The following is a 13363-nucleotide window of genomic DNA, read 5'->3' as shown; positions in this document are numbered from 1 at the left end:
GACCCTCGGCCCAACATATACATAGATATTGGCTCCCTGGCCTTTCACCCCCACAAGGATTTAAATTTGGGTTTTTTTCATGAAATTAATTCCATTGTTACACAAGGATCTTGTCAATTTATATGATTTTTTAAAAGATTTATTTAAAAAAAAAAAACTAATTTGGAATATGGCATTTATGCTCAAGTTTAGTTGCTTTATTAACCATTGAAACGAAAACCAGTAAAACAAAAAAAATCAATGATTACCTGCAATAAAAAAAATATAGAAAAGAATTATGTAGTTAAGTAAATCAAAATAATTAAATATTTGTAAGTTCATTAAAACAATATGTTTGTGTACAGACTTATGTTAATCATAATATAATTTAGATAATTTTTTTTAAATGACATGCAAAATAATTTATTCTCAAATATAATACTACCTAATGAGTATTATACATGAACTATTAAGATAAATTTTTACAAAATTTTTTAATTTAAATTTATAATGTACTTGCGCATCATGCAAGAAATCCGTAGTATATATAAACAAAAAATGTTTGACTTTTAGTTGACCTCATAATATTTTTTCTCATAAACTTTTGAAATCTCACAATTTATATATATATATATATATATGTGTGTATATACACATTTATTTCTAATCTAAATTATATTCTATATTTAACTCTTCAATTAAAATTTTACCATCTTATATTTTCTTTCAATGTTAGAATTGATAATCTGTTTTTTTTCTTGGAACCTTCTTGCTGAATAATTTGAATAGTGTAGGAAAAAGATTTTCATCTCATATATTTTTTTAGGAAATTGTGTTACTTCTTCCCAAAAAAAAAAAAAAAAAAAAAAAAAAAAAAAAAAAAAAAAAAAAAAAAAACCCCACTAGTGCTCAAGTAATCATGCTTGCATACAATGATTGGTAATGATGTCTGCTGGCTCATTTGGAGGTCATATAGATATTTTGGATAAGCTTTAAAAAAAATATATATATATATATATATTTGTTTTGTCTTAATTAAATTATGTCTTTTTAGATAAACACCCATGTTATGAAGTAGTGTAATCATACACGGCACTGTAGATTGCTCACTAAGAAAAAATGGGTGCAATTGTAGAAGTACACCCATTTTTACAACAATTAAGTTTTTACATAGTTATATTTTCATTTCATTCTATCATTGATATTACTGTATCATTTACTATTAACAACTTGTCACTACGAAGTATCTTGTAATTTTTCTTAATAGGTATTTTTTATGTTTCCAATAATGACGAACAAAGTTCAAATGCCCAATTCCAATGCTAGATAAGTGAATCTGTTCTCAATTTTTCATTCTTGAAGGCAGAAAGAGGATGTTATGTTTCCACTATATGCAAAGTCATGCTCATAGTGTATGATCAGTGTGATGTTGCATTGCAAATGGCCGAACACGTAATGCTGCGTAGTTGCGGTGAGGAAGAGACTAGTATCGATAAAGAGTGAGAAGCAAAAGCTGTGTAATTATGGTTGAATGAAAATAGATGAATAGAAAGGGCCAAACCTCCTAACTACCCCCTTATAAAGTAGGTAATAAAAAGGAAACAAATGTGGTTTGCCAAAACAGAGAAAAATCCAAAAGAATTTGAAACCCAAGACTGTCCCCAGCTATTTATAACGCCTTCTCATCCATGAGGCTCCTCCGGATCAGCCTCTACTACCTCTGCATTGTGTACTTTCTCTAGTGTCTTTAAGAATATAAGGAAAAATGAATACTCATGATTCTCCCAATACACCTCATCACCTAAGTTGAGACACTTTCTAGAGAGGTAAAAATCATGAGGAGTCGATCTTCAAAATCAGAAACTAGGCAAGGAATGGAAATAGATCATAAGCTTAATAGTAAGCTCAAAGAGGAACCTCATCTCTCTGGTGCTTACATCCGTAGCTTAGTGAAACAACTTACCTCCTCAAGAACCAAAGACCCCATGAATTCCATAGACCCAGAAACTAGTGCTGTTGTTGCTGAAGGTTTACCTGGTGGCCAAAATTTAACATCATTCGGTGAAGCTTGTTTCAGTGATCAATCCCAGCAACAAGCACAGCAAGAACCTCCACAACCTCAACAACACAAAAAACAAGTTAGGAGGAGACTCCACACCAGTAGACCATACCAAGAGAGGCTTCTAAACATGGCTGAGGCTAGGAGAGAGATTGTTACTGCTCTTAAATTTCATAGGGCAGCTATGAAACAAGCCAGTGAACAACAACAACAGCAAGTGCAACAACAAACCCAACAAGAACATCATCAACAACAACAGCAGCAACAATTGTTCTCAGTGCAGTCTCAACCACCCCACTTGCACCCATGTTTTGAACAAGAAAGGATCAAATCTAGGAGAAATCCTAGAATATACCCATCAAGTACCCCCAATTTTTCTAATTATCTAGACAGTCTTTCCTACTCATCATCTTTTTCTCATTCTCCAGGATCATATCCTTTCACTTGGTCCACTCCTTCTCCATTTGCACCTCCACCTGTTGCTGAAAATCTCAATTTCACACTTCCAAACCAGCCCTTAGGCCTAAATCTCAATCTTCATGATTTTAACAACTTAGAAACCAGTCTTTATCACAACCCTTCACTGTGCTCATCCTCATCATCTCCATCTCAATCATCATCCTCATCCCCAACTCTTTCTTTAGCTACTGATCAGGAAGTACCCAATTCAGTTGTGACTACTCCTGCACTAGCAGATCATGTTATTGAGTCTTCCAGTGGCACAGCTGGTGGCAGTAGTGGATCAGGAGACTTACATGCAGCCATGGATGATGAAGAGATGGCGGAGATTAGATCGATAGGCGAGCAGCATCAGATGGAATGGAATGACACAATGAATTTGGTCACATCAGCATGGTGGTTTAAGTTCTTGAAGACCATGGAAATTGAGGGTCCAGCTGAAGTTAAGGCTGAAGGAGCTGATTTTGAAGGGTACCATCCATTTGATGAAGTCATGGAATTCCCATCTTGGTTGAATGCAAATGAAAACTGCTTGCAACAACATTTCAATGATGACTGCGCAAAGGACTACTTACAATATCCTGCTTTGCCTTGGTAAGAATCCTATATTTTTAAGACTTTAATTTACACTATGTTTGGTTTAAGGAAGAAGGGAAAGGGAAGAAAGTGAGAGAAAAGAAATGAATCCCTTTGTTTGGTTTAGGGAATTAGGATGGAGGAAAGGAAAAGAAAGAGTACAACGTTTTCTTAAGGGATTCATTTTCCTCATTATTCCACCATTTTTTTGAGGTATTAATTTTCCTGTTTGGCCTACTATTTTGTTTCTCCCAATTTTGGAGGAAATAGAGAGAAGAAAATGTCTTGTTTCTTTATCTTTCCTCCTCGCAAACCAAACACTTGAAAGGGAAAATTCTTTTCTTCTTCTCTTACCTTGTGCTAAGAATGTTTTTTTTTTTTTTTGGCTGTGTTCCATGCCTCTTTTCACAATAGTTAGGTCTTTTCTCTTTTGGAAAAATCTGCTGACACCAAAATTATTAAAATCATGTTTGTTCCTAAAATGAAAGAGGGATGTACTTTAGTTTCGATCAATCCTTTCATCATTGTTTTTCCCTCATTAATATTTTGAGCCTTTGGGCCCCCTTTTTTTTTTTTTTGGAAAAAGAGGTGACTTGAACCCTCAGAGCATTACTATCAAGTGTGCCAAATACCGAAAAACATCTCTCATGAGATGTTCTAGATGACATTGATAAATAGTACACTCTCAAATATGGAAGCGTACGGACAGATATTGTAAAATTTTAATGATTTTTTTTATTCTTTACTCTCTCATCTCTCTGTCAGTCTCTTCCTCCCTTTTTTTTCTCAAACACTGATCATAGCTCTATCATCCTCTCATATTTTCTTCTCTCACCATCAGTGGCAACTCTAGGATTTTTTTCTAGGGGGGTCAATAGTGTCGAAGTTAGAAATTTATTGTGGCAGGAGTAAAAAATAAAATGATTATTATCTTTTGTATATAAAACTTTCATATTATATAAAATAATCTAAAATAGTATTCTAAATACAATTTAGTATACAAACTGCATTGTGCAATAGCCTAAAAAATAATAGTTCAAAAATCAATAAGACAACAACCATTGAATGCATAAATAAATATAATTAAATAACTAATTAAACATTTTTGTCAAATTAATAATAATTTATTATATTTATATGTACTAACAATTAAAAAAATGATAAAGAAGAATAGTAACACACATAAGATTTGGTTTGGGAGTAAATGTGAAACTAAGAAAAAAAATAGTAATTGATATAAGTTTTTGCTTTTGAAGTGTATGAATTTTTAACATACACATGATCATTCTCTTGAAATTGGAACAAACACTAAAAAACTTCTTGGACTTGGAAATCTATAAAGCACTTATCAACCTACTTGATTAGATAGAAAGAAAACATAGAAGGGAGAAAGAGAGAATGAGAAAAAAATCACAAATATAGATAAAAATAGGTTTGTTGTAGATGTGGTGTAATTTTTTTTTTAATTACTAAAAGTGGTGAAATTTTTTGCTCATGAAGAAAAAAGTGCAAGGAAAAATAGTTTTATTTTGCCATCAACAATAAAGTAAGCTAGAGTTAGATAAGGACTATTTATTTATTTATTTATTTTAAAACGAATGAGCAATTTTAAGAGTAGTGTTACTGCACAACACTTTCATAACAAAATCCTGGTGACAAGTTGTTAAATGTATGTAAAAAAGTGATGTCAATTGTGGGTCTAGATAAAATCAGTTACAACTTGCCACTTAACATTTATTTTAAAATTATTATGAAAATATTGTGAAAGTAGCACTAAGTTAAGCATATTCAAGCTTATTTTAGCTAGATTTAAACAAAATTTATGTTCAGGGTGTTCAAAATTTTATTTTAGGGGTTCAAAACAAAAAAAAAAAAAAATTAAATTAAATTTTATATATCAGGGGGTTCATTTGAACCCCTTGGGCTGGCTGTGGAGACGCCCTTGCTCAACATCACTTCTCTTCCACGCTAACGCCGATGCATCAATTCCACACCGCACCGATGCATCACTTCCATGCTAATGGCAACGCCAACGCTGACGCATCACTTCCATGCCGATCTCTCTCTAGCTATGGTTTTTCCTTTTTTCTTTTCTTTTTTTTTTTTGGTTGTGGTTTGATGGGTGGGTTCAGATGGGCAGATCGGTGGTGGGTGGGTTCGGATGGGCAAATCGTCATCCACCACACAATGGTTGTAATGGGCTAATGTTGGTGGGTTATGGCGGTCGGTGGGCTAATTTTCATGGGTTGTGATGGGTTGATGCTGGTGGGTTATGGCGGTGGGTGTGGGTTGATTTTGGTGGTTTGGTTGATTTTGGATTTCAGCTATGGTGGTCGGTGGTAGTGGGTTGGTTGATTTTGGGTTTTGGTTATGGTTGTCGACGGTGGTGGATTGCGGTGGTTGTAGGGGTGGGCTACTATGGGTAATGGTGGTGGTGTGCTATGGGCAGTGGTGGTGGTGGGTTGCATAGTATATATTACTATTTGAAGTATTTTTTAATAATATTTTAATGTGATGTATATATTATTTTAATATATGAGATTGAAGAATAGAACATATGATAAATGGTATATTATAAAATGATGTGTTAAAATAATAAAGTAAATTTTTGGTGTATTTAAATGACATTTTTTTTTATGGAAGAACCGATGAGAATGTTCTTATACACCAGTTGAATACAATGAGAAAGTAGATACAACTTTTGTGCTATAACTATTATAACAACTATGATATAATAAATTGTGAATAATGGAAAAAAGTTAATGAGTCTAATTAAAAGTGATAAACAAATATTCACAATCTATCATGTCAAAGTTGTACTATAAAAGTTGTCCTCCTAACAAAATTCCAATATCATAGAGCTGATGAGATCAGGTTGTGTTACTTCCTTAATTAGTTGGTAAGGTATTTGACTTTATATATATATATATATATATATATATATATATACACACACATCCTAGGCCGCTAGGGTCATGTCAGATGATTATGGACTCTCATGACAAAATTCCAATATCATAGAGCTGATGATATCAGGTTGTGCTACTTCCTTAGTTGGTAAGGTATTTGACTTTATATATATATATATATATATATATATATATATAGACACACACACATCCTAGGCCGCTAGGGCCATGTCAGATGATTATGGACTCTCATGACAAAATTCCAATATCATAGAGCTGATGAGATCAGGTTGTGTTACTTCCTTAGTTGGTAAGGTATTTGACTTTATATATATATATATACACACACACATCCTAGGCCGCTAGGGCCATGTCAGATGATTATGGACTCTCATGTAAAAGGTTGCCTCAGTTTGAACCGGCCACATGAAATTATATGCAACTTTATTTTTATTTTTTATTCTATTCCTATTTTGCTTGTTGTGTACTCGAAAGGACAATTAAACTAATTTTTATTCTATGTCCCTTTTAGTTATCGGAAAATTTTGAGGTGTACTAATTTTTATTTTATTTTCACTTTGTGATTCTTTAATACACAGCATGGACATTGGAGAAATCGAAGGCATGGACGGGGACTGGTTATCATGACAAAGGATTGATTGTTTTTTGTTGATCAAATCTTTGGCTCTATATTTTTGCTCCATTAAATTTTTGTTAGTCCTAGAAACTTTGTTTTCTATCTTTGATAAATAAGGCTTGCAAAGATCTCAAAGAGTTAAAGAGTTAAAGAGTTAAAGAGTATGGTAGATGGCCATAGAAAATAATGTATGTAAGAAAGAAAGGAGTATGCTTTTCTCCTTTATACTCAATTCTTATTCCTCAATCTTGAATTTCCGGACTGTGCTTCTTAATGTAGTATTTGAGAGTGAATCAATGCACTTTGCACTAGCTTTAGAGGAATACTGGAAGTTTATATAGATTTGTGGAGAAGTGACAAAATCCTCCACTTCATAATTTGTACCTTAATATATACTGAATCATACAAAGATTATTCTGTATTTTGTTTAATCTTGGAAGAGTAGAAACATTCCAGAACATTACATTGAAGTTCTATCAATCCTGCGGTCCAAGTAAGAGTGTTAAGACTGTAGTCAAAAGGAGCAAGTTGGTTGGTTAAGGCTTTTATAATCGGCAGTAATAACAAAAAAATAGAATTGTATCAACGTGTCCAACGCTTATTATAAAACTGCCACTGGGTATTGCAACAGTGGTTGATGCAACTATATATCTTTTCTCAAGCTTTCTTTCCTGGGCAAGGCCGGCCAGTTCCAAAGAAACACTCTTACCAATTTTATCTCTCTCTCTCTCTTAAATTCTATCTTATACACTAATATTTGACTGTCATGCATGAAATCCTAAAATAACAATGGCAAAATTATTAGGCACAAAAATATTAAGAATGCCTAACTTCTCAGGAAATTCAACAAACTACTCACAAATTGAGAGGCACCCAATTCTCAAGAATATACGAGGATGTTTTAATAAGTAGTTCATTTATTATAGATCAAATAACAACTAAAATACAATATATAAATGTTTCGAAATAATAGGAAACCTTATCTTATCAATACATACGTGGGGGAGGAAAACATTTCAATTTTTTTTTTTTTTGATGGGAGAGCAAATATAATTTATTCTCTTGCACTAGCTAGCTAGCTCACCCCATTTAAATCTACTACTAGTTTTAATTTAATTTTCTTCTTCATCAATGTAGTCTTGGCTGTTGTAAGGGCTAAAAGCTTCCGAAAGCCAATTCTTCTTCCTCCAAGCATTCCATCCCATCTCTTCACAAATCTCATCACTGTGGTTGATACTGAAAGTGGAAATGCAGTGTCTCTTGTAGAATCTGGTTGTCCTCTTCATGACTTGCATCTCTTCTGTTACTTGTGTCAGCATTTTCTCAACACTAGGAAGCTTGAATACATTATCAGCCAATCTAGCCAGCCAGGTGCACCGTAACTCCGCCGTGTGCAGATTTGAGACACTCTCAATATACCCCACAAACGCCATGTTGGGGATTAAGGGATGAATTGTGCCTCTGTTCATGACAATCATTTAATTAGGTCATTTGATCCTTCGAAATTACAATTTAAATCCAAGTCACATATAATCTTGATCAATATGAAATTAATGAGTTATATGTCTTTGTCTTGTTTTCAATAAAAGGATTTTTTTATTTTATTTATAAAAATATGAGATAATTTTAAACCTAAAATTAATGAGTTACATGTCTTTTTCTTGTTTTCGATAAAAGGATTTTTTTATTTTATTTATATAAATATGACAGAATTTTAAACCTATATCATTCGCTTTATGATAATTTCTTTTTATCATCACTCAAAAACATCAATTTGTTGTTTTTTTTTTTTTTATATATATATATTAATATAAACAGGATTTGAATCTCAAATTTCATTCAATAACAAAACTTTATGAGTTGAGCTAACTAAAACCAATGTTTTAGTTAAAGGAAATTAATTCCTTAGTAAACATATAATTTAAGTTGGTTAAACTTATTCTTTACTTCATATGCATGGACGCGCCAAGGCCTGCACAATCATGCACATTAAATATATACTGGACCATTAGAAGCCACACTCAATACACAGCAATCTTTCACACGGCTAAGAATACATAAATAATGAAAAATTATTTAATACTTTCAACGTAGAGCAACGTTGACGTAGTATACTCTCTATCATTCTTCTTAATGTATTCACGCGAGTTGAAAAAATTTCATATTTTAGAAATACTTAATAATTACTTATATTTATTTTAGTTTAAATACCTGTAAAGGGGCATGATCCCGGAGTCATCCACTATGAGACTCCTAAAAGGCTCAGGAAGTACAGCTTGAAGTTTCTTCTTCCCATCATAACCAGTAGCAAGAAGCACAACATCAGCTTCCAATCTTGTGTTGTCTTCAAATTCAATTCCCCCATTCCAAAACCACCATTTTGATGTCTTTTTAAACTCTATCTTTCCCTTGTCTGCCTCAGCAAAGAAATTCTCTGGCAAGATAGCCATCTGGCAGGAAGCATAGTCCTCCACAAATGGATGATCTGGTTTCAGTCCATACTTCACTAAGGGAAGCTTCCACACCAAGTACGACTCTATGAACTTGGAAATTGCTCTTTGCTGTTTGGAGACAAGAATCACTTATCTGAGTGTCAAATTATACAATATGATGGCACATAGTACTCTAATAATAATAATTATGATTATGGAGCAAATGATTTTGGGAGGAGTTCATAGTAACAACGAAAGCAAATATTTTTTTTCCCTATATTTAATTGGGTTTGGGACTAATAAGTATAGAGAAGTGAATTACAAATTTTGGTATATGGGGAAGTTTATAAAATTTTACAACATAAATCTTATAAACTTAAGTGTTATTAATCACTAGTCATTTGTTTAAATAACTCGTGCATTGCACGGAAAAGTTCCACAAAATATAATATTTTCTCTTTTTTTATTTTTTTAAATATAATATTTCATAATTATATTAGTTATTAGTATGTATTTATATGACTGTGTTCCTCTATAGAATTATTTATGAGAGCCTAGGGATTCAACTTTTATCATAATTTTGATACGTATGACTATGAATAATAAAGAAAAAGTTATGGGTCCATGTACAAGGGATTGTTTATCATTTATAGCCGACCACTTCAATAAATTGTAGTAAAATTGTTACATATGGTATAAAATAGTCATATACAGAACTTAGAAAAAGTGATTCTTTATTTTACCGCTTAAAGAAAATATGTCATGGCTATTATTATGGAAGATCTAAATATAAAAGGTTTTATAAGGAATCTTCGTAGAATTTAATTAAAGTCAATTAATATATAATAATAATATTAATAATAATGTGGAAATTTTGTGAAGCCTCTAGAATCTATGTGGCTCAATATTAAGAGATCAACAAAAAGTCAATTTTTTCTGGTTTATATATTATATATATTATAATATATATATTTTTTAAATAGCTTCAATTGCATTCTTTGTCACATCAATCATAAGTTATTTGTAATAAAATCTATTTTTTTTAATTAAAAGAATTTTGTAATAAAGTCGGCAGTGTCTTTACTCTTTATCCATAGTGTCTTATATACTATTGTGCCCCAATCACTAAAAAAAATAAAAGATATTTTTTTATTATGTTTCCGCAATGACACCAATTGTATTCATTATCACATCAATTTGTAATATTTTAATAGTAAAATCGGTAGAAGTTTTAGCAATTTTCATATCCATATTCCATATATTCATCTTATCATTTTTTTTTTCGTGAACTTATATTTTTTATTCATCTACTGAACAAAAGAAAATAAAAAAATATGATGAATTTACCATTGGAGATAAAACAGGTAAGAACAAGGTCCTGAACAAATTTTGATTTGGCCTTTCGTGTAGAAACTGAGAGGACCTTGTTGAATAAAACAAGAAAAATGGCAATCCCCAAATCCTGTAAGACGGAACGGTCCAGTGCAAAGTCCTTATCACCATCGTGCATGATTGCCCATCAGGTCCTTTAAAAGTAGGGCAAAAAATGTCAGTTTTCAAAGCCTTTTTTCTACAAAAAGGCAAACCAATAATTTCATCTGGCTTGCAATTTCTATTAGCCAAAGACCTATTATAAAGGGGTGCAATAAGAGAAAAAAAAAATTAAGCATATCTGACTATTCTCTTCTCTGCGACGTTCTTGGCAATTCTACATCATAGCACTTTCAATGAAATTTCTTAAAAATGCGTGTAAATATATCTTATACGTATATATTGATGTCCAATCCAATATTTGAAACTTTATTAGCAATTTAGCCCCAAAAGTTAGTGGTAAATAATTTTTTACATTTTTTTAATATTCTTTATTTACTTAGCAAGACATGAACTTGTGGGTTCCAGTTAGATAAAGACTCTGATTGTTGTTTAAGAGATTTAAGATTTAATCTCTACTTATATTAAAAACTGATTGGTGATTGGTGTCTTGATTAAACTTATTTGAACTTAAACTTAATCTCACCTTGTCTAGTGTTGCTGACTCATGGAGTGTGCAAGATTAAAAATTGAGAATACATAATTTAGTGATCGGCCAATCATTTTTTCTTCATCACTCACACTCGATCTCTTAATAATTATAAAAATAAAATAGAAATTAAACACTCCATCTCTTAATAATTACAAAAAAGAAAAAAAAAAAAAAAGTAGTGTATGTATGATTAATGATTGACAAAAGACTTCAAATATCACACTGTGCCCCGGCCTGCCTATGTCAACTAGACCCTTGGCCTAAGTTGACCGCTCTAACTGTACCCACCTATGTACTAGTAGAACTCGGAGTCTCTGACCCCTAAACAGGGAAAAAAAAAAAACACTAGGAATCTAGTAGCACCTAATATTGAAAGCAAACCATGGATCTTGGATCCTATATTGTATAGGAAAAATATGATCTTATAAGATCATATTTAAGAAAAAAAAACGAGTGTAACAGTATCATTGTCCGATTATATGTAGTTTATATAATTATATATACCTTGGTTTGCCTGTGCGCACTCGACGGCTAAATCAATAGCTGATTTTTTGTAGCCAACAATTGCCACCTTCTTTCCTTTGAGAAGTGCACGAGAGGTTTCTCTGTCAAGTTTGGAGTAATCCACTGAATGTAAGACCTTGCCTTGAAATACTTCTTGGCCTTTGTTTGGTGGAAAACTTGGCATTTTTGGTACGTCTCCATATTTTCCGATGCATACCACAAGAAACTCGAAAGCATACCACTGTTTAATTTGTTCCAAAATGCTCGATTAATCAGCAAAAAATAAATAATTAGAAAATAATCTAATCGCGTCATTAATTTATCATATAATTTCCTAGAAGCAAACCTTGGACGATAGAGAATATAATAATTGATATATTCAGGGAGTTTCAGTGCATGCGATTCTTGGTATTATTTTATTTTGTTTTGGATAAACTATCAAGGTCTTAAAACTTATATGGATTAATTAAGATCCTTTCAGTGACATGCAATTACCGAACAGTGACACAAAGCCACACAAGCATGACTACCTCTTGGCAATTGGCTTTTAAAAGATATTGAAGTAGAAGAACTAAGATTTTTTATTATTTTATTTCGAATGCTTTTTTTGGATAATCCAATAATTAGGATGCTGAATCATTTCTGAGTTGGAAACGCTAAAAGTGACAACTGACTTACAAGACTCTTCACGTAAAAACAATAAAAACAAGATAAAGTTTAACATAATTAAGAAGCTCCTTAAAATCAATTAATAAGAGAGAAATGAATAACCTGAACAGTTTGGGATTGGTTATTTTCTATGGCAACCTCCCAAACAGGATGGCCTTTCAGCAGATTCCCGTACTCTGTGGATGTTTTGGAACTCAATTTGTGCTGAATGTTATCAGTACTCCGGTCACCAACATACCGGATTTCAATCACCCTAGAGTTGAACTTGATGAACTTCAACACATCAAAGTGTGTTGCATAGCCATGCAAGTATTCCAATATTTCAACATGAGAAGGGAAAGTTGAATTATCTCTTTCAGGCCAAGGGTAATCAGAGAACTCATAATCACAACGAGGGGTTTGGAGTTTAGTAGAAGTGAAAGAACAGTGTTTCCAGACACCTCCTATGGAATCTGTGGCCTCAAAAACCACAGGGCTATAACCCGAAAGCTGTTTAGCGGCAGCGATTCCGCTAATACCAGCCCCAATGATCCCAACCTTAGATGCTAAGAGAATGTGGCTTTGGTTTTGCTCGCTAGCCATTATAGTGTAGGACTAGGTTCGACACAATAATTAAGCTATAGCTTGCTTGTGAATTGTGTGTTGGTGTAGTAACTACGAGGATGTTCATGAACTATTTATAGAGTTGTGGAATGACCAATTCTCGAGCTTGGCCCCATTTTTCTTTTTTAAATTAATCAATATCATGTTGTATATTTATTTAAGTGAAAATGGTAGGTTGCATGGTTACTTACTATTCATTCATGTACCATTCCTAAACGGCATTTGTTTATGGGCTCCTATATACCGTTAGGGAATATCCAAAGGAATCTCATTTGCATTAGACGGTGACAAAATTTCATAAAAATCTTTCAAGTTAAAAGTATTTGTACTACTTATAAAAATATCATCGTCCTTTAATGGTCATGAATAGGATCCCTCTTAAAAATTCAATAGACGGTGACAAAATTTCATAAAAATCTTTCAAGTTAAAAGTATTTGTACTACTTATAAAAATATCATCGTCCTTTAACGGTCATGAATAGGATCCCTCTTAAAAAATCAATAGCATGTGTA

At 32.4% G+C, this 13363-nt stretch overlaps 2 protein-coding genes across 2 annotated transcripts; one reads left to right on the top strand and one right to left on the bottom strand.

The window, feature by feature from the left end:
- The first annotated feature begins 1814 nt into the window (after positions 1–1814).
- Positions 1815–6630, top strand: LOC126703154 (uncharacterized). Its single transcript, XM_050402085.1, has 3 exons — positions 1815–2206; positions 2375–3091; positions 6582–6630. The coding sequence occupies exons 1-3, from the start codon at positions 1815–1817 to the stop codon at positions 6628–6630; spliced, it is 1158 nt and encodes a 385-aa protein (XP_050258042.1).
- Positions 6631–7546: 916 nt separating this feature from the next.
- Positions 7547–12880, bottom strand: LOC126712746 (probable flavin-containing monooxygenase 1). The gene is made up of 5 exons (XM_050412200.1): positions 12350–12880; positions 11579–11819; positions 10399–10577; positions 8831–9180; positions 7547–8080 (listed from the first exon to the last, which is right to left on the bottom strand). The coding sequence occupies exons 1-5, from the start codon at positions 12827–12829 to the stop codon at positions 7732–7734; spliced, it is 1599 nt and encodes a 532-aa protein (XP_050268157.1). The 5' UTR covers positions 12830–12880; the 3' UTR covers positions 7547–7731.
- Positions 12881–13363: the final 483 nt, after the last annotated feature.

Source organism: Quercus robur, chromosome 2, assembly GCF_932294415.1.
Source record: "Quercus robur chromosome 2, dhQueRobu3.1, whole genome shotgun sequence".
In the NCBI taxonomy this organism is placed as follows: domain Eukaryota; kingdom Viridiplantae; phylum Streptophyta; class Magnoliopsida; order Fagales; family Fagaceae; genus Quercus; species Quercus robur.
The sequence above is the reverse complement of the archived record's forward strand: the minus strand, read 5'-3'. Positions and strand labels throughout refer to the sequence as shown.